General features: G+C 44.3%; 1 protein-coding gene across 1 annotated transcript in view; it reads right to left on the bottom strand.

The window, feature by feature from the left end:
* The window catches only part of MYOF (myoferlin), a 171,877-nt gene that overhangs the window by 12,282 nt on the left and 133,418 nt on the right, over window positions 1–26,177 (bottom strand). The window contains exons 37-48 of the mRNA XM_043475971.1: window positions 25,652–25,817; window positions 22,355–22,431; window positions 18,665–18,676; window positions 16,409–16,507; window positions 14,571–14,696; window positions 12,227–12,382; window positions 11,704–11,795; window positions 7,740–7,910; window positions 6,718–6,866; window positions 4,413–4,552; window positions 2,104–2,192; window positions 1,918–2,013 (exon numbers count right to left, since the gene is read on the bottom strand). Coding sequence (XP_043331906.1) covers window positions 1,918–2,013; window positions 2,104–2,192; window positions 4,413–4,552; window positions 6,718–6,866; window positions 7,740–7,910; window positions 11,704–11,795; window positions 12,227–12,382; window positions 14,571–14,696; window positions 16,409–16,507; window positions 18,665–18,676; window positions 22,355–22,431; window positions 25,652–25,817 — 1,373 coding nt within the window. The remainder of the gene's footprint in view (window positions 1–1,917; window positions 2,014–2,103; window positions 2,193–4,412; window positions 4,553–6,717; window positions 6,867–7,739; window positions 7,911–11,703; window positions 11,796–12,226; window positions 12,383–14,570; window positions 14,697–16,408; window positions 16,508–18,664; window positions 18,677–22,354; window positions 22,432–25,651; window positions 25,818–26,177) is intronic.

The raw sequence follows: 26,177 nt of genomic DNA, 5'->3' as shown, positions 1-26,177 counted from the left end.
ATCCTTTCACATACAGTATTTAGACTTTTCATTCCAAATGTGACACGGTACTTTAAGTTTTTTAATATTTTGGCCACACCATGCAGCACATGGGACCCCAGTTTGCTGACTAGGGATTGAACCCAAAACCCCCTGCTTTGGTAGCGTGGATTCCCAACCACTGGACCACCAGGGAAGTCCTGACATGGTATTTTAGGTTGTGTTTTATTCTTTGATTACCAGAGTTATCTCTCAGTCCAGTATTACTTGAGTTTGTTTCCCTGATTGGAAAAAAAATGCTTATGATAGTCAAATAAATTTGCATATATATAATTAGCCAGAATTAATTTTCCTTGGGGAATGGTAATAATATCCTGAAATGAGAAAGAATAATGAAGTACTTGATGAAACATTCCCTGTGTAGAGTGAACCTAAATGACAATAATTATGTCTTTAACAAAGGTTTGATTGAAGGCCACTTGGGATCATAAGTGAAACTTTATTCTCACTTTATGAATACATTAAATTTCAACAAGTCTTTATCTTTTACATATCAAGGAACCAAACTCAATTCATGTGGAATAGTAAGTTTATAGTGTGATTGTTAATTTTATGTGTCAATGTGACTGGCCATGGGGTGCCCAGATTAAACATTATTTTGGGGTATGTCTATGAGAATGTTTCTGGATGAGACTAGAATTTGAATCAATGGACTGGGTAAAGTAGATGGCCCTCCCAAATGTAGGTGGCACCATCCAGTCTATTGGGGACCTAAATAGAACAAAAAGACAGAAGAAGGAGGAATTTACCTGCTTTTTCTGTCTCACTGATTGAACCAAGACATCTTGGGTCATCTCCTCCTGACCTCAGGCTGGGATATACACCATGGGCTCCCCTGATTCTGAGGCTTTGAACTCAGGCTGAATGATACATCCAGCTTTCCTGGGTCTCCAGGTTGCAGGTGACCAGTCGTGGGACTGTTTAGCCTCCATAATGAATCTCTCCCCCCTGTCTTTGTTTCCCTGTCTTTCCCTCTTTCTACACACACACACACACACACACACACACACACACGTCCTACTTGTCCTTTTTTCTGGTGAATCCTGGTTAATGCACACAGTGTTTACTATCTGCCAGGTGCTATCCTAAATGCTTTGAGTAACCCAGTCTTCTGAATATTCCAGAGTGGTGGATACTGTCATTATCTCCATTTTACAGATGAGGAATAGTGAGTTTGCTAACTTGCCCAGCTAGTAGGGAAACCACCAGATTTCAATTCAGCTAATTTGACTCCAGAGTTTGACTTCCTAATCCTTGGGTTCTGTATACATCATCGGTGTATAACACAAAACTGACACCAACATGGATTATTTGGAATTGAATTATGCAAGTAACAGAATAATGAACACCTATGACACTTTACACATTGGATGCAGGCACTCAGTAAATATTGGTGGAATAAATGATTTAAAAAAAAAAGCTTTAATGTTTCTTCTTTTCCATGGATGTTAACTTCAGGTAATATATTAAAAAAAAACCAAAAACCTTGGGAGCTCTACTTCTGTCTCTAAGCCTAGTTACTCAAAGTATCAAAAAGGAATAAAGATGAACTGCATGACTAAAAAGTCTCATAAATAAAAAATCTGCTTGCTAACTAAACAAAACCTTTTTTTTCTTATAGGTATCAGATGCCGCTGCTCATAAATAACATCCATACAGGCTTTTCTTTCTGTTCTCTCTCTCTCTGTCTCCCTGGAGCTTTCTTCCTAAGCAATGGCAGGCGGGTTCTTTACCACTAGCACCACCTGGGAAGCCCAGTAAGACATAATGTCTTCAATAATCAAGATCCTATAATGGACACCCCATAATGGAACACTCATGAAGGAGAGTCTGCTTTGTTCTCTGAGTCTTTCAGAGGCTCCTGCATGCCAGCCTTACCCTTTCACATAGATGTCACTCATTTCCTCTCCTGTGATGCTTTTCTCATCCAGGACAACATCCTTGGTATTCCAGATAATCACACGCAGGTAGTATCTACGAGAAGCACATTTTGAAGGTGGTTTTTCTTTTCAGGTCCTGAACCAAGACCCCAGTGAGATACAGCAGGGTCTCAAAATTACTTACTTCTTGGCTTTCCGGGGTGTGATGTTGAAAGGAGGGCCTGGTGGCCCCAAATTCTTGGGGAAAACATCCACCCACATCTGAAGTCTTCCCTAAACCATTCAAAAATGAAAAGAGAAATGAAGTTACATTATGGGTGGTAGAGACTACAATCTTCTTTCATACATCTTCAGTGAAACTAGTGCAGGTCTCCTAATTTAATGGAAGGCAAGAAAAATGGAGTAAAAGAGCAAATCAAGATGAATCTTACAACTTCAGTGTCACTTAGGCCATCCACCCTCCATTCTCTCCCAGGAGTGCCTACTTTATCATAATCTGAGTCTTCCCTGGTTAATAAAATGAGGGGCTTGCCATCACTAACACAACCCCAAACACACATACTCCCTCTTACAGTGACTCAGAACAGTTGTCACACCATCTCTCCTCCATCATCAGACTGTCTACTTGCTATCATTGTCAGTTTTGTGACACCCAAGGGTTTCTCCACTTACCTTGGGAGAGAAAATCAAAATAATGTAAAAATGTACTTAATTTTGTAAAAGAAAAATAGCCGCACTTTCAAAGGAGAGACTCAATGTGAAAAATATTACCATTCACCAAACCGAGGGCTCCCTGCATTGGCTTGCTAGGGCCCACTGCCTGGAAGGGGGCTTGCAGGAACGTGGAGGGTGAAAGCCTGGACTGACGCTTGTGCCGCCATCTTGATGAGCTCCCCTCACCTCCCTTTATATCTTTGATGGCTACAGACCAGGCCCATTTATCTGACTGGAATATTCTTCCAGACAGCCTAGGAATGCCGTTAACACACTCTATCAACCATACAAACCAATTTAAGTTCCGCAGACTGTTTTTGGATGTTCTGTATACTCTGCCTTCATGACAAAAACAGATTGGTCTTTAAGAAAGTTGCCAAGGAAACCACTAGGTTGGCTTCCTAATGCATTGTGATCAAAATGAATTAACTGGGGCTCTTGGAAAGGGATATATTTTACTGTGATCCTTACTCTCTTCCAACTAATCTCGAGGGCTCAAGGGTCTAGCATACATCAAGAAATTAGCAATCTCCTCATTAGCTGTGTCTCCTAAGACCCAGCCACAGTCTGTCCAATGTGTAGGTAGAGGTGATGGAAGTATTGGTGGATGCCCAGGGAGAAATCTTCCTTGCTTTGTTACGTCTTAAGACTATTCATTTGAGAGGTGAGAGGGGGAAGAGGAGGAGAAATGGGCTCTTTGAGGGGAAGGAAGAATAATAAGAGAAGGAAGATATGAAAATAGGGAACAGAATAAAAGTGAGTGACAAAACAACCTAGTAAGCACAGCCCAACTTGTACTCACTTCTTAAGAGACCACGGTTCTGCTATCCATATCAACAATATTTGCACCCATTATATTAATATTTCTTAAAGTGTGATTTCCTAACCATCTGCATCAGAACCTTTCCGGATACTTGTTACAAATTCAGATTCCTGGCCCCACCCCAGACTTACTGAATCTCTGCAGGCATGGTCTGGGAATCTTCATTCTAATAAGCTTCCACATAGACTATCCTGTCATTTTCCATGTCTCCCCTTGCTTCTCTGGGAACTGCCCTTCCCCCGTCACGATCCACATGTGCCTGTGACGACCCACCCTGTGCACTGTACCCTGTCCTCCTGGCTACAGCTCAGTGTCTAGTGGTGGATGACGGGACCAAGTTAGGGCAACCCATCCTTTCCACATTTGGAAGCAGGTGGGGCTACATTATAATATACAAAACTCAGAAACCGTCCACAATATTCTGACACATCGGAAGGTGCTCACAGGAAAAGTGCAGGCTAGAGGAGACTCAGAAACAGACAAAAGACAGGGCAAGATCCTGGCCCAAGTTTGTTCTGAGTCACTGTTACTCTCCTGTCTGGATTTAGTGAGTTACCTGAAAATTCTTACAATAAATCCCCCTCGTGTATGCGTGTATGTGTGCGCTCAGTCACCTCAATCATGCCCAACTCTTTGCGACCCCATGGACTGTAGCCCACCAGGCTCCTCTCTCCATGGGATTCTCTAGACAAGAATACTGGAGTCGGTTGCCATTTCCTACCCCAGGGGATCTTCCCGACCCAGGGATTGAATCCACATCTCCTAGGTCTCCTGCACTGGCAGGCAGATTCTTTACCCACTAAATTCCCCTCAGGAATGCAGCTAATCTGAGCTTCATTTCTATTTTTCATATAGCTTAAAGTATCCAAAAGAATAAACAAGGCAAGTCTGTGTCAGCTACTGCCACCACCTTTGGGGTGTGGGTGATGCATGTTCAGAAGTGGAGAGCGCTTTACCTGGGAGATGTTAGGCTGGAAGCTGCTGTGCAAAGTCCTCGTTTCCACGTGTTCAGGAACCAGCCCCTGAGTCCTGAGGATGTGAAGGGCGAGGCGCTCCTCGGGGGGCCCAAGGTGCCGGTGCAGGATTTTGTTTGCTTCTGCAATTTTTTTTTTTTAAAGGACAGTGAAACAGGGACGGACATCCAGAAACAGTTCAGCCTTGAGGGATTCTCAGCACTTCAGCCCAGACTTTGCAAAACACAGTCAGGCAGTGCCAGTGTGTGAATGTGAACTGCAGCCTGTGAAAGAGTTGTTGATAGAAACAGCCCCTGACCAGAAGCCTTGCCCAACCAAGTTCATTCCTGACTTGTGGACTGCAAATAGCAGAGAGATCAAAAACACTCCAAACTGTGTAAGAGCAACCCCCATTTATGCTGGTGTCAGGGGCTCATGGCCAGATTCCTGTGCAGTTAGGTGTGGCCATGCAAACAAGGTAGGCTAGACTCTAACGTAGGTGGAAGTGATAGGTGTGTCCTTCAAGGTCCAGCTCGTAATACCCTCTCATGTAGGATCACCTCTGGCACCTTCTCTTCTGAATGCAGAAGAAAACGGTGACCTTAGAACCCCGAGGTGACGATGGGCAGAGCTGCAAGTTGAAAGAGCCTGGCCCATGAAGGACTGTTTGGAAGAGGACCACCCACCTGTAGGAGTACCTGTTTTGAATTTATGAGAAATAAACTTCTATTGTGTTAAACCACTAACATTTTTAAGCTTAACTGTTACAGTAGCTAGCTAGTATCACTGTGGCATTTAAAAAAACAGACTCCCAAATTTTCTGTCACTCCTTCCATTGAGAATTGGGGGGTCTAAGTCCTCTCCTTTGAATCTGCAGACCTATTTGACCACTAAAGAAAGGATGCTGTGTTACTTCTAAGGCTAAGCATGAAAGACCACATGGGTCTTCCTGGATCACTTGCTCTGAGGGAAGCTGCCAGCCATGTAAGGAGCCTGGGTGCCCAGATAGCACCCTATGGTAAAGGCCTGGGTAGGTGCTCTGGTCATCAGGCCAAGGTGAGCTCCCAGCCAAGGGTCATCCTGGGCATCAAGCCTTCAGGTGACTGCAGCCCCGGCCAACATCTGACAGCAGTCAACTGCCACTCAAGTGAGAAGTGCCCAGGTGAGCCCTTCCTGAATGGCTAACCCACAAGACTGTGAGCAAAACAAAATGGTTGTTATATGGGGAAAGACTCTAAAAAAGAGTGGATATACATATATAACTGATTCACTTTGCTATACAGCAGAAACTAACACATTATAAATCAAATACACCAATACAACTTTTAAAAAACACAAAATGGTTTTTTTCAGCAGCTAAGTTTTGGGATGATTTGTTATGGGGCCAAAGTAATGGGAACAACCCTGTTTGATACAGCTTTTGGGGGGTGTTGTTTGATTGTTGGGGTAGTTGTCTCCATGAGACCATGTTACTTGCCAGTTTATTTCCAATGCCCTTTGCAAGTTCTGATGTAAACAGCATCATTCATTAAACATCTAATAATCCCTGATATTGACCAAGTCTTCAAGTCTTCTTTCAGATAGAAAGACAAATACAGTTTCTTACAATGCCAGGAATAAACAGTTGAGGATCAGGAAGCACTTTCATTCCCGTGTATCTTTGTTCAGCTTTCTCCAGATATCCCATGTGCCCTCAAAACCAGCCTCATGCCAGCCCCTCTGGAAAACCCTCTTCCCTACAAAACACTGAATCATGCCACAACTCTTACATTCTATTAAGCTGATTTCAGTCTATGTCATAATGCAGTTTGCTGTTTATGTGTCAGGACAGACTGCATTATAAATTACTGCTCAGGAAAGAGCAAGACCCCAAGTTCGGACATGAACCAGATGTGAACTCAGCAGATTCTTCATTAGCCCCCAGCATCCCTGAGCCTTCTCAGGGTTGGGAGAATGATGGAATAATATTGGAAGAGAAATTCTTGCCCTACCATCTGAGCACTTCTGAGCTAATTATACATCACATGGAAATAAGTTAATTATCAGAACTTCGTGTTCAGAGCTCAAATAGCTATGACCTAAAAAGGTCAAGTGAAACATAAGCCAGACAAGAAAACGTGTCCATTTTGACACCTGACATGACTGTAAAACTCTAGCATAATGGGGCTTTTGTTAGACAGTCATGTGCGTGGAATTCCCTGTGGTGTCAGGGTACTGCTCTGCCCACCCCCTCCGTAACGCAAACCCAGCAGCAAACATGTGCTGCTACACCTTGCAACCAGCCTGCAATCCATGGCAGTGTGCTTACCAAATTCATCTAGGCTGTAGTCTTTTCCTCCATATCTGATGCTACTTCCATCTTCCGAAAGAACAGGCGGTGGGAAGCCTTTGAATCTGGCCACATTTTGAAGCAACTGTGTTGGTTTCAATTGATCTCGCCAGGTGTTTACTCCAGAACTGTGAATAATAATGCCACACTCAGAGTTACCGCAGGGCACACAAGTTCTTCTTAGATTCATACACACACATACTTAAAGGCACATTCGTGTAATGGGGGTAATGGGGAATGCACTCTAGACATTGGCTTTTGCCTAGAAATCTACTTAGGATTTAGAGACTTAAAATCCAGAGTTATTTTGGCCTTCGCCAACTGGTCCTCCCCCCATCTCTGGCCCTCTGTAGATAATGAAGAGTTTGAGATCACCATAATCATAATAGGCAAACATAAATTAGAAATCACAAGCTATATCTCATTGGATGATACAGAGGGACACTGTTTAGCACTCAGGGAAGCAGGATCACCACAAAACTGATCAGTGTGTGGGGAGGGGCAGGGAATTTCCACCGTCAAACACTGCTAGCTCTCCGTCCGTGGCATCACGGAGAGAGGGGTAGGAAGGAGGGGAGGGGAGGGACTGGCTCTGCGGGCTTTGTCACCTGTGCCATCCTCACCGAGCACTGTACTGCCCCAGGGGCCAGTGTGGCATACAGATGCCAATGTGAATAGCGCCCCCTGCAGTTGTGCAGTGCTACGGCCCTGCTTCTTCCTAAGCGTTAGTCACTCAGTCGTGTCTGACTCTCTGGAACCCCATGGACTGAAGCACACCAGCCTCCTCTGTCCATGGTATTCTCCAGTCAAGAATACTGGAGTGGGTAGCCATTCCCTTCCACAGGGGATCTTCACCATCTGAGCCACCAGAGAAGCCCAATTCTCCCTCCTGACTTAAAGGATCCGAGGCTCAATGAAGACAGGCTTGAGGTAGAGCATCAGAGCTTCGCCAGTACTATCGTTAGATGGAACCGTCAACGTTTACATCCAAAGCCACTTACATACAGTACTGCTCAGGAATGCCGCAGTGGGACCCAAACCGGGAAAGGAATCTGTTTTCTAGATCAATAATCGTTTCTCCTACTTTTTCATCACGGGTAAAGGTGTCATAATCGTAGACAGAAATTTTCAGATCCTTTTCTTGAGGTAAGTAGCAGCTCAGTTCATACATTCTGAATAAATGAAAGTGAGATTAGAATTGCACGACCCCCCCCTGCCCCCCAGGTGTCTTGCATACTCCATAGCTCTGCACAGACTCTCTGGGCCATGGGAGGAGGATGCCATGGCCGGGATAGCAAGGTGGGTGGTGGGTGACAGGTGGTGCTTGAGAAGTACCACACATCAGGAATAAGAACAACAACAGAGTATATACTTGCTCAGGAGAAGATCCGGGGCTTTAAGTGCCCAAGGAAAATCCCAGTTTTGCTGCTTACTAGCTGTGGGACCCTAGGGCAACTACTTAACGTCTTTGTGCTCTGTTTTCTCATCTGTAAAATGGGGATAATAATCCCTACCAGCTCATGTTGTTGTAAGGGTCAAGGGAATAAATGTTTAGAAAGCATTTGGTATGAGGGCGTTACTCAAAATTCACTAGCAATAATAATAATGTTATTATACATTAAATAATACTTATTGTTAAGAATTATAGTAGTATTAATATTATTAGCACACATGCCTATTTCCAGGGCACCCAGGCATCTCTACCCAACTGGGGATCAGTAATGCACAAGCACCCTGATTTATAACCCCCTATCTGTGTCCCCTTTTTTGTCTCAACAAGAGGCCATTACACCATGGAATATCCTGGGCTAACCCCACGGGAGCATGGGGGTCTGGAGGAGGGCAATGGAAAGCTTCCAAGAAGGCTCCCTCTCTCCTCCTAGGCTCTCTGGCTCTCCACTGATTCTTGAAGGCTTTCCTATAGTATCCGTATGAAAGCACAGACCCTTCTGAGAGACCAGCAGATAATCACAGTAGTTTCTGTGGCAGGTGAGCAATGTGGCGCCAGTTCTGAGAGGGTAATGACTACGGCGTGAACTCCGGATGGCCGGGGTTTGGCTCTGTACTTGCACACAGAGGGGCGGGTCCCCTCGCAGGTGCTCAACAAACTCTGCACCACAAATTGTGAGAGGCCCCTCAAATCTCTCCTCTCCCCCTGTGCCTCTGCCCCTCCTCCTGTCACTCTGGTGTGTGGCCCGGTTCTTGCCCAAAGAGCCAGAACTATTAATCTCTGGAATAGAAGGGTGTACATCAGTGGGGTTCTGGAGACAAGCTTCCAGGGGTCTCCTAGACACATCTCAGTGACTTCCCCAGACTTCTGCAGCCAGACAGGGCCTGCAAAAGGCAGACAGCCCAGGAGAGAAGGGGCTGTAGTCCTGACTAGACCGTATCCACACATGCCCCCAAATTCCATTGCTGAATCCCAAGGGACAGGTAATATGTGTCTGTTGAGAAAAAGAATTCTTTGCTCAAATAAGGCTGAGAATCCCTTCTTCTGGTGTTCATCTGGGCAAACTGAAGGTTCTGAGAAATCCTGCAGTTATCTTTTTAACCCAAGCATCCTGGTTTGATTAAGAAATATGCTTTTCCTTGGAACACCAATTAACATCTTTCTGGAAGACTAACACTCCATTGAATGTGATGTGATAACAATACCGTGCACATAGCAAAGTATGCTCTTTCCTGAATCTCTGTCCCAGAATTCCTCAGAGTCTCTGCTGAGAAGAAAGTCACCCGGTAAGACTGAGGCCAGGGCCTGGAGCCTAGGAGGGGTTGCGGAGCTGGGGTCTCCCTGACTCCACCCTGCTGGATGGAGCCAATTCTGAGTTCGCCAGATGGGGATTGGCCATGTGGAGCCTGACGGCATCACTTCCTCCTGAGGCGGCTTGAGCAAGACTCTTCCTGCCACTTAATTAAGCTTGCGCTTGGCTTCTCCAAGACAGGGCTGCTTTCCTCCCATAAAAGCTGGCTTTCCCTGCTTCCCTGTCTCCCTCGCATGGGGCCCTCCTTCCTGCCCTGCATGCCTTTTCCTGTCTAGACCTCAGGGCTGGATCAGCGGAAGAAAAGGAAAACGATCATATTGCCATGCCAGAGGATTATTTCCAATGCCTGGCTCCGGCACCCGGCCCCGGGGTGTGCAGCACAGAGGGGGTGTCTGTGTGTTGGGGAGGGATGTGTGTGTGTGTGTTTGTGTAGCTGTGGGTGTGTGTGTGTGCGCGTGGGTGGATGTGGGTGTGTGTGCACACTCACAAGTGAGAGAGGGAAGGAATGTGTAAGGGTACCATCCAACACACATGAGAAGCAGCAGATGGGCAGGATAATAAAGCCAGAATTTAAGATACCAGCCACACGTCAAATAAAAACAAAGTATTCTCCTTCTCGGTAGTGTTCTGGGGAAAAACAACACTGTGCAAATGTTTTTTGCAAAGAACATTTTTCTACAGGTGATGTGAAAGTTGCTCAGTTGTGTCTGGCTCTTTGTGACCCCATGTACTGCAGCCCGCCAGGCTTCTCTGTCCATGGGATTCTCCAGGCGGGTAGCCGTTCCCTTCTCCAGGGGATCTTCCCAACCCAGGGACTGAACCTGGGTCTCCTTCATTGCAGACTGATTCTTTACTGCCTGAGCCACCAGGGAAGCCCTGCAGGTGATGGCTTGGCCATAAGCATGAAGCAGTACGGCGGTGGTTGGGAAAGCCTGGGGCTTGGTCAGGATTTCTCCCCAAGTTTAGGCTTCCCCATGTACCAGCTCCATGCACACAGCTCGGGCGCCCTGTTTCCCTCCCTGTGACGTGGGGCCGTGACCCCCTGCCCTGCCAGCTGCAGGGTCTGACACTGAGGTGGAAATCAGACGGCGGAGGCTGCAGGGTGCAGCCTGGCAGCCACGCAGACCCTGCAGTCAGGTGGCCGGGGCATGGGTCCCGGTTCTGCCACTCCCCAGAGGGGTGAGTTGGGTGCTCATTCCCTTTGTGCCTCAGTTTCCTCTTTGTCAGTAGGCCCTCAGAGTGGTGAGATTCTTGAGATATTTTCTATGAAGGGCTCGCTATAGTGCAAGCCCTCAGTAAAAGCTCAGCAAATAGTAGTTTAGTCACCCAGTCGTTTCTGACTCTTTGTGACACCATGGACCGTAGCTCGCCAGGCTCCTCTGTCCATGGGATTTCCCAGTCAAGAATACTGGAGTGGGTTGCCATTTCCTTCTCCAGGGGATCTTCCCAACCCAGGGATTGAACCCGCATCTCTTGCATTGGCAGGCAGATTCTTTACCACTGAGCCACCAGGGAAGCTTGTAATAGTAGCTATTAGTAAATGTGGAAGGAGTTCATAGCTGACAAAAGCTGGTCCTCTTTAGAGGTCACTTGGGTTTGCCTTACCCCTGAGAAGGTTCTGATGAGATCAGTGTAACCGTGCAGAAACAAATGTCAGATGGCAAGGATGAAGATAGTAATGCTATTTCAAGAATCTTCTGGAACAGGAGACAGGGAGCAGGACATCTGATGCCATCACTTTCTTCCCCCTTCTCCGTTTTTGGTAACAGAGTCAGTAACACATACCCTGGCTCAAAACAATGGAATCAAAGCATCCCAGACAAGAGAGTTCAACAGGATTGGGGTGTGAGAACCACCCTGTCACTCCACGGAAGTCACTGCCTACTCTTCTTGTCTAGAAGCCACAAACTCTCTGGACTTCTGGGCCTCCTAACATCCATGTCCTGTTACCCCTGCCCCCAGGTCTTAGAGCAGGTCTCTCAGACTTGGTTTAATTTTCTTCATGGCACTTTTTACTTTCAAGAAATGCTTTTATTTATGTATTTACATATTCATTATCTGCCCCACTGACTTGGATATTTGAATAGTTCATAGACATAGTTTCACAGCTTTCAAGAGCAAAGCTTGGCAGCACATACTGCATCCTTAGCATGGAGGCCATGAAGAAAAGAACCACAGAAAAACGTTAGGAAATATCTGTTACCTGCCGAACACCGGGTTGAGCGTGTTGGGGATGTAGTTGTCTCGGTCTTCGATTACTTTTTTGCCCAGAGTTATTTTTATGTAAGGGTCACACTGTGGGGATGAAACAGAGGACAGGTTATGTCACTGTGGGGTGCCCACTTAAGTCAGTTTCTGGGACAGACTCAGATGTGACTCGTGATGAGAAGGGGCAACCTCAGATCAGGTCTGGGTAGTGCTCCCTCTTGGCGCCATGCAGCCAGCATGCCTTTGGAGGAAAGGCGGTGGCCGGGAGCAGTGACAAAGTAGTTCTCTGAGGTCACATCTGTAAAATGAGAAGGATGATCCAGCGGCTCCAAAGCCCCTTCCCTTCAAGCTCTTAGGTAAATACCCATTGGGACCATCCTCCTGAACAGATTGTTTTGATAGAGTATCTTTCCCCTCCAGAGATAACAGACGCCCAGAAAGAAGGAACGTGACAATTATGGTGGTTGATGACTGTAATTATCTTGCTACAGGAGAAGGCCCCACACCCAGACTCTTACCAGGCCATTGTTGTCCTGGGGCTGGAGCTCTAAGCCTCGAACAATGTAAATCCTAACCGTGCATTCCTGTGGGACGCTGTCAGGTAATTCCCGAAACTGCCGGGGAGGGGCCGGCACGCTGGGGTCATCCGACAGTGGGTAGATTCTGAAGGAGCCCTAGGAGAGAGACACACAGATGGAGCCGCAGGGCCCTGGGTGACCGGAGCAGAGGGCTCAGGGCAGTGTAGTCCCCCCAGGACGTGAGGGATGGCCACAGAGGGCTGTGGGACTGGGGGAGGGAGGACTGCTTTTGTGAAAGTTGTGGTGTGCTTGGCATGTTTCTGATGGGGAAAGTGAAGGGTGATAAAGTAATTAATAGATCACAGGAGAGAAGAAAGGGCAGAGCTGAAGCCAGGAGGCCTGGCAAAAACCCAGGGGAGACATGGAAGTGGCTTGGACCAATATGATGGCAAAGGAGGTGGTAAGAGTGAAATTCTGCACATTTTTTGAAGACAGGAGTAAGAATGATTATTTTTTAAACCCAATAAAATACTAAGGTGATTTCCCTTTTTTTTTTTTTTTGCATTACTGCATAAACCCCCTTCCACTCCCAGGCAAACTCCTGTTCATCCCTCAGGTCTCAGTTGAAAAGTGTCACTTCTTCCAGGAAGCCTCCCTGACTTCCCCTGGGTTGGATGAGTTTCCTAACATCATCTTCTAACACAACATTCATCCCTATTGCAGCAATGACATCTGCTTCACTGAAAGTGAAAGTCGCTCAGTTGTGTCTGACTCTTTGCGCCCCATGGACTATACAGTCTATGGAATTCTCCAGGCCAGAATACTGGAATGGGTAGCCTTTCCCTTCTCCAGGGGATCTTCCCAACCCAGGGATTGAACCCAGGTCTCCCATGTTTCAGGCAGATTCTTTACAGCTAAGCCACAAGGGAAGTCCAAGAATACTGGAGTGGGTAGCCTATCCCTGCTCCAGTGGCTCTTCCTGACCCAGGAATTGAACCAGGGTCTCCTGCATTGCAGGTGGATTCTTTACCAGCTGAGCTATCAGAGTGTCATTACTATTTATTGTCTATATTCCTCACTAGATTTTCCTCACTAGACTGTGACCTTCCTGAAGGAGGGAGCTATTTCTTGTCTGTCACTATCTCCAGGACCTAACACTGGGCTGGGCATGAAGCTGGGGCACAGTAAGTGGGTTTTGAATGAGTGAGCCATCAGGTTAGCTTGAGAGGCTTTATATTTTATCTTGAAACCAGCTTATGTACAAGAGAAAGCACTAAAGTTGGATTCAGAACATATGGGTCTTAGGATCCAGCTACTTTCATTCAATAAAGCAGCATGAAGTGAGCACCTACCATGTGCCAGGTACTGGGGGCCCAAAAAATGAACTCAAGGAATCCAGTCTGGCACAGGGATGTTAAATAGGTTTGACTCTCATGCTGTCTTCAAACACTGGGGTGGAAGCTCTAATGACAAGGATTTTGAGACCACGTGTAGGGTAAACTGGTCTGATTGATTAGTAATGTCTGCTATTGAAAGGGTTAGAAGTAACATGGATTTGCTACCTGTGGTTGGAGGGAGGTGCAGTGGTGAAAGCAGATACTTATGATGTGAAAGGCGCTTTACTAGTGGTGGGGACCCAGGGAGCCTGGAGCAGGAGTGAGTCACCCTGCCAGGAGCAATCAGGGAGCACTTCACAGAGAATGTGACTTCGGAGCTGGCACTTAAAAGAATGAGTAGGAGTTTTTCAGACCTCAGAGCAGGAAGGAAGGGCATCCAGAGAATGAAGACCTGTCCCAAGGCTCCAAGTTGTGAGAGGACAGCATGGGTTTGGGGCTTGGAGAGGGTGTGGTGGCAGGGGAGACAAGAAGCTTGTGAAAGGCCAGCTCCACCCTAGGGAGGAGTTGAGACTTGACCAAGTGGAAACTCAAGCGATGCTTTCAAGTGGTCAAGAAACATGATCGGATTTGATTGTATCGAGGATGGACTGGATAGTGAATGAGATAGGGAACAAGGACAATGGATTGTAAAGGTGTTGTACTGATGATCCAACTGAAAGCCTGGGAGGGGGTGGGGGGAACATGTGTGTGTATGTGTGTGTGTGGTGGGGGGGGTGGGACTTAGAGAGACTGACTCTACAAGATTCAAGGCTGGTCGGCATCAGCAGGAAGACTGGCTTTGAGGATTCTGCCCCCAGTCCCACTGCCCTTTTCCTTGTTAGCATTTCCAAGCATCCTTCAGGTGTCAGAGGATAGGTCCCTGACCCAGAGACTGGTGGTCCTTTATCCTAGGTCTATAAAGAAAATAAAGATGGATTTTAAACAGGATAGAAACACATTTTACTCACCTTAAACTCCCCTACCACAGAAGGATCTTCATTCTCATCTGATTTGCCTCGAAACAGCTTGAAAGTATCTGAGAAGTCTGTCAGGCCCTCGAATTCCTCTACATCCTCTAGTTCACAATCATATATCTGCAAACCATCAACAGATTCTTAATTTCTCATTATAACACGGGTGGGATCTAAAATCAAAATGACTGACATACCAAACGCACACGAAATATGGATGGAGCAACTGGAACTCTCATATTGCTGGCTGGAGTGCATAATGATACAAACACTTTGGCAAAGTGTCTGGCAATTTAAATATCCAGCTACACTATGATACAGAGTTGAATTCCTAGATGTTCATCCAAGAGACATGAAAACATGTCTGCATGGTATAAGAATGTCCACAGCAGCTTCATCATCAGAGAATGGATAAACAAGTCATGATACATCCATACAATGGAATATGACTCAGCAATAAAAAGGGTCAAACTACTGATATACATGACATGACTGATCTCAAAACTACTGTCTTGGGCTATAGAAGCCACACACACAAAAATACACACACACACAAATATATATTGTATGGGTCCACTTATACGCAGTATGAAAACAGGCAAAACTGATCTGTGATGATGAAATCAGATCAGCTGCCTAAGAGGGTTGGCAGGTTGTTAGGAATTGACTGGAAAGGGGTACACAAAGGAGTTTTCTGGGGAGATGGGAATGTTTGTTGCCTTGTTTTGGTAGTGGTTTATGTAGGTAAGTATATATAATCATAACTCAATGAATTACTTTATTGTATGTAAATTATACCTTGATAAAGAGCTAGAAAAAGAGGAGGAGAAGCAAGGAAGAGAGAGAGGCAAAGGATGGACTGTGGGGCTGATCCATCAGACTAGTTTATTTCTGTAAATGAGAGGTTCTTTACATGCTGGTGTTTCTTAAGCTACATTGAGATGTTATGATAATCACAAGAAAGAATGTGGATTTTTTCACTTTGATGGAGAAAAAAAAATTTTTTTTTAACTTTTAATTTTGTATTGGGGGTATGGCCAACTAATAATGTTGTGATAGTTTCCGGTGAACAGCAGAGAGACTCAGCCACACATATACATGTATCCATTCTCACCCAAACTCCCCTCCCATCCAGGATGCCACATAACACTGAGCAGAGTTCCATGTGAGATAATTATTTTAATGACCTGATATTTCTCTTTTTAAAGTTTATCTTTCTACTATGCATTGTTCTGAAAATGTTAGCCTTCGCTTTAGCTTTACTACTAGAATAGTAGTACTGAATTCAGTAGTACTGAATAAAGAACTAGAAAACTCAAACCCTTAACAGAAAGATCATCCATAACCAGATCTGCCTAGTTCAAAAGCTCATCTCCCTCCTGGACACACAGTTGTGATTGTATGCTCCATGCATGTAAAAAAATCAACTGCTCAGCTAGTAAAACTGATGCCCAGAATGGAGGACAGAATGAAGCATGCTGATATTTCATGGTGTTTTGCAAGAGCACCGTGACTTCTAAGGTCTCCCTTGGTCAAACTGGAAAGCCGTTTACAGGCCTAATTAGTGCAGTGCCAACCCAATCCCAACCCTCACTCAGCCAGATGTTCCCAAGCCCCAAAGTGGCAGTCACAGAAACCATAAATCAACAGCTGTTGTCAAGCCCTGGAAATCTCAGCAAAGCCAAAATCCATCACAAGACGGCTCCCCCAGAGGTGCTCCTGGCCTCTCCCCCTCAGCCCCCACCATCAGACCTTTCAGACTTTCACTCAGCTCTGTCTGCGACCAGTTTTAACGCATGCTCATCCCCCACCCACAGTTGCATAGGCCCAGGTACCTTGAGTTTGGAATAACCTTTCTGAATGTATTGTCCACATTTTTCATGTTCCCCTGTGGAAGCATAAAATTTACTCCACCAGTCAACAATTTCTTCCTCCTAAAGAAAGACACATCAAAATGGCAAAACCTTAGTGATGACCTGGATTTCCAATCATTGCAGGAAAACTATGTAATAGAAAAGAGAAACAGGTGCTTCTGAACCTGAAAGAAGTGAGATTATATGACTTTTGTTTACATGCACCAAAACAATAAGAATTCTTCCACCTGGAAGCTGGAGGTGAAGTGATCCTTGGCCAATGAAATGTGTGCAGCTTTAATGGCCACAGCTATGCTGGGTAATTTTCTAACATTCTATGGATACAGTCTATTCATTTGACTGTTTTTACTCTTATCCTGTTGATATTTACATACCACCCTTATGGCAGAAAGTGAAGAAGAACTAAAGAGCCTCTTGATGAAAGTGAAAGATGAGAGTGAAAAAGTTGGCTTAAAGTTCAACATTCAGGAAACTAAGATCATGGCATCTGGTCTCATCACTTCATGGCAAATAGATGGGGAAACAGTGTCAGACTTTATTTTTGGGGGCTCCAAAATCACTGCAGATGGTGATTGCAACCATGAAATTAAAAGACGCGTACTCCTTGGAAGGAAAGTTATAACCTACCTAGACAGCATATTGAAAAGCAGAGACATTACTTTGTCAACAAAGGTCTGTCTAGTCAAGGCTATGGTTTTTCCAGTGGTCATGTATGGATGTGAGAGTTGGACTGTAAAGAAAGCTGAGTGCCAAAGAATTGATGCTTTTGAACTGTGGCATTGGAGAAGACTCTTGAGAGTCCCTTGGACTGCAAGGAGATCCAACCAGTCCATCCTAAAGGAGATCAGTCCTGAATATTCATTGGAAGGACTGATGCTAAAGCTGAAACTCCAATACTTTGGCCACCTGATGCGAAGAGCTGACTCATTTGAAATGACCCTGCTGCTGGTAAGATTGAGGGCAGGAGGAGAAGGAGATGACAGAGGATGAGATGGCTGATGGCATCACCGACTCAATGGACATGGGTTTGGGAGGACTCTGGGAGTTGGTGATGGACAGGGAGGCCTGGCATGCTGCAGTTCATGGGGTGGCAAAGAGTTGGACATGACTGAGCGAATGAACTGAACTGAACTGATTTACATATGCAAAGGAGAAGAGGGCAAAAGAGGATGAGATGGTTAGATAGCATCACAGATTCAGTGGACATGGATTTGAACAAACTCTGGGAGATAGTGAAGGACAGGGAAGCCTGGTATGCTGCAGACCATGGGGTCGCAAACAGTGCAACTAAACAACAACATTTACATATACAGGTAAAATGAAAAGAAAAAAACAACGCTTTAGTATGTGTTTACTATTCCATCCTCCAGTATGTGTTTTTCTACTATTTCATTTCCTTAGCCCTTTTAGCCAGCAACACATTGCAAAACAAAGCTCACTAAGCTAAGCATGGGAGAAACTGTTTCTAACTCAAGTTCTATCCTTTACATTATAAGCCATACCCTTATGTTACAAACCATGCCACATTAGATATGCTATTTAAAATCTCTGAGCAACATTTTCTCCATCCACTGAATAGGCTAACACTATATTTCCACATCATTCTCATAGGGTTGTTTTGGACATCAAGTAAGATGATTAGGAGAAGGAGCTTTGGTTATAAAATGTAAAGCAAGAGTACGGAGGCATTATGCTTTTTTTAGACCAGTGGCTCCCAATATATTCTTGGAAATTCTAATTCAATCAGCCTGAAGTGAGACCTGGCATCTAGGATGCTTTCAAAAGTTCCCCAGGCAATGTACAGCCAGAGTTGAGAACCTTTGGTGGTTCTTTGGGCAGAAGGGATGGCATTTGGAATCACTTGTGGAATATTCTCAAACTCCAGAAGGCTGTAGTTTATAGCAGGCTATGACTATAAATTCCACTCAGATTTATAACAAGAATAGATCCTCATCAGACCCACCTGCATCTTAATCTACCTAGTAAAGAGTCAGGTTGCCCAAAATAGTGTGTCATCAGCAACACAGCTCCTATTTTATCAGGGGATGAGACAGAAGAAATACTCAAGAAAAACCATTTCTATAACACATATAGTTATTTCCCCTCTGTGGATGAGAGTAAACCCAATCCTGGATTTGAAAACAGTTTTTTTTTAAACATATCAGTTATAGGAAAATACATGAATTATAAATCTAGCAAATTGTATAAAACAGTTACCTTTTCTGTTAGCTGCTCATCACATATATGGGCAGGAAGAAGGCAAAACATGTATAGGTCACACGGAGGTAGAGACCCCATGAGCATTAGGTTGAACAAGAAAGAGAAAAGGAGACATTATTTTTCAACCATCATTTATATTATCAACATTTTGATGGTTTATTTATTCAAGATGATCTCATTATTAAACACACCTTTTTGGTTTCTTCTCTGAAAATGTGCAAAAGAGTTACAAACAGTATTAAAATAAAAGGCTTGGAGGTAATCACCCACGTCCCATTTTAATAGAGCTAGACAATCTCTGTCCACCAGCACAGTGATTATGTAGGGCATTGGGGGATTAGCAGGGTACAGTTGTTTACCTTCCTGCCCCAAACCTTTCATTCCATTTAGCTTTTAAAGTATATTCCCAGCTGGCTTAATTCTCATCTCTTCAAAAACTCCTGTTGCAAGATGTTTATACCCAGTATGATTACAATATCATTATTAATAAGCATCTTTTCTTGGTTTTTCCCTATGTTGATGTTATAGTACCAAATACATATCCATCCATCAAAGTTGCTTTATGATGTCAAATCTCTCACTGACCAAATCCTTCCCTTCTGAGTTTCCACATGGAGAATCCACCAAGAGATGAAAGAAGCTAGGATGTTGGGGTTTGACTTTTCTCTTTGTACCTGCTGGAACATTAGCCAAGCTCGCCCTCAGGGGCAGTTTGAAGAATTGTTGCCTCCTAACTTCAAGTTCATTTCCAATATAAGGAACTGTGATTCCTCACTACAGGCCCTTCCTGCAGGGAGTGCGGGGTGGCTATGAGGCTTCTTTTGCGAGTGCCCCTCAGCATTTTCTGGATCAACTTTTGTTCAGCACACAGAATTGCCAAGAGAGGCAGACAGAGGTAACAATTCTATTAGATTAGTATCAAAGTGAGATTAAGAGTTAAATCATCACAACTGAATTGAGATTTTGGAGAGAGGGATTTTACACCAAAAGTGTCTGCACATACTGCATTCAGATTTTTAGAATCTTTTTATTCACATCTATTTTCATCTATTTGAAACCTTTTCAAAGAAATGAACAGTTCATGATTTAAAAAGCATTTTTAAAACAGATCGCTGATGTTAAAATCTAGAATTAATACAGGAAAATGTATTCATGTCCACTTGCTCATAACTTCACGTGAAAAAGTAACTGAAGCAACCTGAAGTAACTTGCTTCATTACATTCACAGGGCACAGCAGATTCTCCCCTGAAGCTTAAAACAATCACATTTGTTTAAAGATCATCTTTTGCTCCAAAATCTAGAAAGAATCTGAAAGCAGAGTTCAAGTCTCTAGAGCGAAGTCCCTGCAGCCCCAGGCAGCTTCATGCATTTTCTTATCATACATACATGCACTGTCGTTGGAGAAGCCATTTTGCTGAGTGCTGTTGACATACTGCTTAAGCACTGGAATTGGAAGGTAATCGTTGAAATGGCTATGTAGGAACGTCCATGACATCTGGCTAGCACTTAGTGATTTGCGCCCCCACCCCCGTGTTTATTTCCCGCTTTACTTGTGGTGGTGCTGAGCCCTTCGGACAAGAGCTCTCCCAGTCTCCACAGGGTGGCGGTGTGAGTTGCTGTGAGCAGGAGACTGTCACCTGAAGCCACAGCCTCCAGCTTCCATCATCAGCAGTGTTGACCCAGTCCCTCAATTTACCCATACAAAAGGCTCGAATTGGGTTAGTGTTAATAGAAGTTCATCACACACACAAAGCATGTACATGTAACACACCACACACCACACATGTTACATGTGTGAACATATTTTACATGTACATATAATCCAGGACATCAGCAAGCTGGTCATTGGCTCTTCCAGAGCTCAACTTTGCTCATTTGACTTTGCATAGATGAGCCCTGTCTTCCCCAATGGACAGATGAAATCAGATTTTTAGAGGCCATTCCGAATAGCCTTTCTTATCAACACAGTATACCTCCAACTAGGTGTTAGGAGAGCAGCTGATTAAAGTGATATATAGTACATAAGAACGATATGACCTTCCTCAATCCCGCTGGGTTGCAACTAAAATTTGCTGTAAATTCAGCTTTCACTGTGTGTTGCTATAATAGCCTCATCTCTTAACTACTGGGAAGAAAGGAATGAGATTGGGGCATAGGTTGACTTTACTCTTTTTCTTGATCTTCCATACTTAGGGCTACCAAGAGTATACAAAAGGCATAAAGACCTGATTGACAATGGAATCTGGAGGCAGATCACAGGGTAGTGTCTTAAACTGGCTTTTTCCAGAGTAGTTGTGAAAATGTACTTAAAAGATCTTAAGTATATTATACTTCTCCCTGGGCTACTACTGTTTTACTGGGAATATCTGGGATTGTTTATAAAGTAAACACAGTGGTTTTACAAATTTGATATTGTCGCTTCTGACTGCAGAGGGTTCTCAGGGAATAGAATCACACACACTGCTACGCGGTGCTGGCTGTGGAGCCCACATTTAATATGGTCCAATTGTTAGTGAGCTTAATGCAGTGGGAAGAAAGTGGATTTCTTTAAAGGCACTGTTTATGGACCTAACACATTAAAGTGCAATCATGTGTACTTTCTGGCCAGTTTGCACATTAAAACATGCTGTGAAAGTCCATCATGAATGCCAACAGAAACAGGGAGATATTTGATGTTTTCTTTTTTCTGGCTGAGAACTACCCCTCAACCCTTTCCTTCTTGTCAAACTGGATGGAATGGTTTTAAAATAGGGTCCTGAGTGAGCGTTTTCCCCAATGTCTTAATTTCAAAACCATAGTGAATATAAAAGTCAGGGATATCCCACACACTGACAAATAGAGTCATTAAAAATCCATGACACTTCTGTTTCATTTAGGGGGAAAAGAACTGGCGTGTTCCATGTATCTCTCTTCTCAATGTTGTGATGCTGTATGTTTGGTCCTGAGATTGCTCTTGCAAATGATATCATTCAGACCATCCACATCAATGGTTCTCACACCTGCCTGCACATTAGAATCACGTGGGTAGATTTTAAAACTTACTGTTGTCTAGATTCCCCTCCCTTGTGGAGAGTGCAACACGGGTCCAAGTATTATTTAAGTATCCTTGGTGACTGAGGGGAGAGGACGTGAGTTCACACAATGTCACCAAAGCTACTAATGAATGTAAGAGCCAGGTTCTTTACCGTGATAAGTTGGTTTGTTATCTTTTTGTTTTTGTTTTTTTCATTTATTTATATTAGTTGGAGGCTAATTACTTTACAATATGGTAGTGGTTTTTGCCACACATTGATATGAATCAGCCATGGATTTACATGTGTTCCCCATCCTGAACCACCCCCCTCCTACCTCCCTCCCCATCTCCTCCCTCTGGGTCATCTTAGTGCACCAGCCCTAAGCACTTGTCTCATGCATCAAATCAGGACTGGCGATCTGTTTCACGATTGATAATATACATGTTTCAATGCTATTCTCTCAGATCATCCCACCCTCGCCTTCTCCCACAGAGTCCAAAAGTCTGTTCCATACATCTGTGTCTCTTTTTCTGTCTTGCATATAGGGTTATCGTTAGTTGGTTTGTTATCTTAACTTTAGCTGCATTGAATGGTTGCTTGAATTCATCTAATGCTTAGATACCTGGAAGATAAAACCAACATCATCCAATGAATGATCAGTTCTAAGCCTACCTTTGAAGCCAGTAATGGTTTGGTGTCCTCTATTTCAATAACGACATCCCGGCAGGGTGGGGTAGACAAAAAGGAGGCTGCAAGACAGACAACTTCGTAATCTAAGACACTTACAAAAATATAGTGGTAAGCTTTCTATTTCAAGTTTAACAGCCACACAATGGATGGTAGAATTTGCTCCTATCCAAAGGATAGACTTACTATCCAAAGGATGAGACTCACTAAATGGAGAAGACCACACCAGACTCTAGAAAAATAACCTAACAATTCATCACTTTTCCCAAAATGTGATTGGTTTGAGACATTTTAAGGGGATTAGCTGGCCTGTTTTTTTTTCTTTTACCTTAGATAGTTAGCCCAATGCCTATAGATAGGGAATGCTGAAAAAAAGTATTTTATCAGCACATGTCTTTAGAGGATGCAGGAGTGATACTGGGGCCGTGGGGGGCTACAGAAAAGGAGCCTCCTTTTCATGGAATCTGTTCTAAGACACAGAAAAGCAAAGCAGGGTGAATAGGCACATTTCACGGCTGAAGCTGCAGCGGCCTCTTTCAGCCCCAGTTCTTATAGTATATGTAGAGGGAAAAGGCACCCATCCTGACTTTTTTTTTTTTCCCCTTTTTATTTATTTATTTATTTATTTTTTATTAGTTGGAGGCTAATTACTTCACAACATTTTAGTGGGTTTTGTCATACATTGATATGAATCAGCCATCCCATCCTGACTTTAAATAATTCCCAGAATACTCGTGGCTCTAGAGTCTGGGGTTAGAGCGAGGGCTCATGAGCGGCCCCCCAGGGCTCACCAGATTTGGTTCAGCTGAATGCGGTGCCAAAGCTTCAGCTTGGGGCAGGATGGAGTGAGGGTACAGATGCCCTTTATGAATGAAGACATCAGGCAGACAGACATTCATCAGAAGGCCAGAACCCAGACAGAACAAACTCTGCCAAGCCAAAAGAACTTTTTGTTTGACCCAGCAATTGATGCATAGGACATAGAGGAGGGAAAACACATTCTTTAAGCACCTACTATGTGCCGGGCAGTGGGCTAAACTGTTTACATACATGATCTCATTTAACCTTTCAAAAATCTTGTAGAATAAATGCATGTGTGGCATTATACCCATTATAGAGATTAAAAACAAACAAACTGAGGCTCAGAGAAAGCAAGTCTGCTTCAGGTTGAACAATCAATCACAAGTGGAAGTAAGTAATCTAGGTCTCTCTGACATTAACGCTTGTGTTTTAACTGTCATACCAGAGCACAGAGCAAAGCAGGCCCTTTGTAAATGTCAAAGAATATGATCAGGGGAACACTGGGGAAGCAGAGGAGACTGACACTGGGAATCTATGATGCACCAGTTGCTATGCTGTTGCTAGGTGTTTGAATATCCATGTGGCACACCCAGATCTATCAGCAGTCTCTATGCTTCCAAGATAGCTTCCCCCAACTCCCAACCACTGCAGCAACACAGCAGGGTGAGTGGGCAGGCGTGCTGGAGAACTGCAGGCGGGTTCCTTTCTATATCATCAGCTCTTCACTTCACAATCCTCATGTCAACAAACCCTTAGGGAGGGGAGGCAAGTTATTCTGTGTGCTTCCCCCAGGAGACCAACCAAGCATATCCCTGGACTCTTACCTCAATTTGGTTTAAACAAAGTATCAGGTGGATCTAAAATAACAGATTCTGGTCTTGGGAACACTGTGTTCCCCATTCACCTTAAGAATTTTCCTCTTCAGGGACTCTCTAAAGCCTTGACCACATTAACTACATAGAATTATGAACCAGGAGGCCTCTGTCTGCCCCTGACCTATTGACACTCATAGGTCCACTCAGATTCTGAGGTCAAAGAAAATCTGCATTTATACCTTCCTAATGATTTCACATATTTGTGTCAAAGAGTGTTCCCTCATGAAAGCAGTACAAAAAACACCAGGAAAACACTCTCTCTCCATAATGTAATCCCAGATAAAAGAACGCCTGCAGTTACATGAATCCTTGTTTTAAAAATGTTGCTGTTTAGGCACCATCTAGTCAGCACAAAATGCTTTGCATGGGAAATGTATGGATAAACACATGTAGGGTTTTGTGCAAGTGTGACTATGGATTTTTTTCCCTCTCTTCTCTGAATCAGGGATTCAGGATGCTCAGACCCACAATGCAGATAAGTTTCAGAGGCTCTGTAAAATCAATACCAAACCTTATGGAAGATTACACAGAACCGGTTAGCAGCACAGCTGCTCAAACAGAAGACATCTGTTTCAGTTTTGAGGCCGCCAGCGATCAGCTGAATGGGTGGCAGTTCGCCACTGGGTCTAATCTCACAAGCCTAGGGGTCTAGGATCTTGCTCATGGGTGGGATCCAGTCTCTAGCCCCTAACACAGTCTCTGGCACATGGTAAATTAAAAAACAAGTAATTCTTGAATAAACAAGTGCGAAATGCTACCCATATAGTTATTATTTCATATAGAACCCTAAGATAATACTATAGCCTGCTCTATCACTTACTTATTAATTATGTGACCTAAAGCCAGGCATTTAAACTCAGCAGGTGTTATTTTTTCCTCCACAGGTAACAATGAAATCATATGTTTCAAATCACATCACAAGAATGTTGTGATGCATTAATGGGGTGGAACAATAGATAGAAAGCAATTTAAAAATTCCCTGCTTCCCTGCTCCTTCAGTGCTCACAGAGGGGCCCCTGTATCTCCCATCAAAATATTTATCATGGCAAACTGCAATCACCCATTGTCCCGTTTGATTTTTCTGCTGGACAACACAAAAAAGGATGTTTTTTTTTTTCCAGGAGCAGGATATTTCAGAAAGTAACAGCTTGAGCATCAGGCCCCTCCAAACAAGGCCAGGATTCAAGGGGAGCTCTGCCACTTACTAACTGTATCACCCTGGGAAGGTTACACAGCATGCTGCCAATCAAACTTTTCCCTATCTGCAAAACCTGGAGAATAAGTACTTGCACCTTGAGAAGTTGGTAAAGATGAAATCAGCTCAACATGAAAAGACCCAAGATGTTATTTAGAGACTTCGATTTCCCTTTTTTAAAAATTGGAGGATAATTGCTTTATAACATTGTGTTAGTTTCCGCTGTACAACGTGAATCAGCTGTAAGTATACATGTATCCCCTCCCTCTCGAGCCTTATCCCACCCTTCTAGGTTATCACTGAGCTCCCAGCTGAGCTTCCTGTGCTACATAGCAGCTTCACATTATCTGTTTTACACATGGTTGTGTATTTATGTCAATGCTACTTTCTCAGTTCATCTCTTGCATTTACCTTTTAGCTGTGGTACGATGTCCTCCTTTCCTGCATAAGGGTCACAGCGAAAGCGGTCCAGGCGATCAATGGTGCACTGGCCCACGACGGGCTTGCGCCCGAACTGCCGGTGGTCGATGACCTTGATCACCAGCGGAGGCATGTAGAGTTCCTCCTTGGGCAAGAACTGGGGAGGGAGGGTGGGTCACAGAGGTCGGTGTCACTTCTCTGTACAAGTCCTGACAAGGGCAGCTTTGCCAATTAACTCCCCCAAAGGGACCATCCCAGGCTCTCTCTGTCCATTTGGCATAGGCCCAGGGCTCCACAGTGAGCAGTTCAGTAACATACATGCCAAGCTAGCAGCCTAGAGCCGAAGGGCCTGAGCTCTGAACCAGATGCCTGGGGTCAAATCCCCGCTCTGCCACCGACAGCTGCATGACATGATCTTAGGGAACCTTTCTATGTCCCAGGGATCTCAATAACAGTAGGGTTGCTGAATTAGTGAACGTGAAGTGCCTAGAACTGTACCTTAGTGCCTGGTTCTGCT

Source organism: Cervus canadensis, chromosome 8, assembly GCF_019320065.1.
Source record: "Cervus canadensis isolate Bull #8, Minnesota chromosome 8, ASM1932006v1, whole genome shotgun sequence".
In the NCBI taxonomy this organism is placed as follows: domain Eukaryota; kingdom Metazoa; phylum Chordata; class Mammalia; order Artiodactyla; family Cervidae; genus Cervus; species Cervus canadensis.
This window is presented reverse-complemented; position numbering and strand designations above follow the sequence as displayed.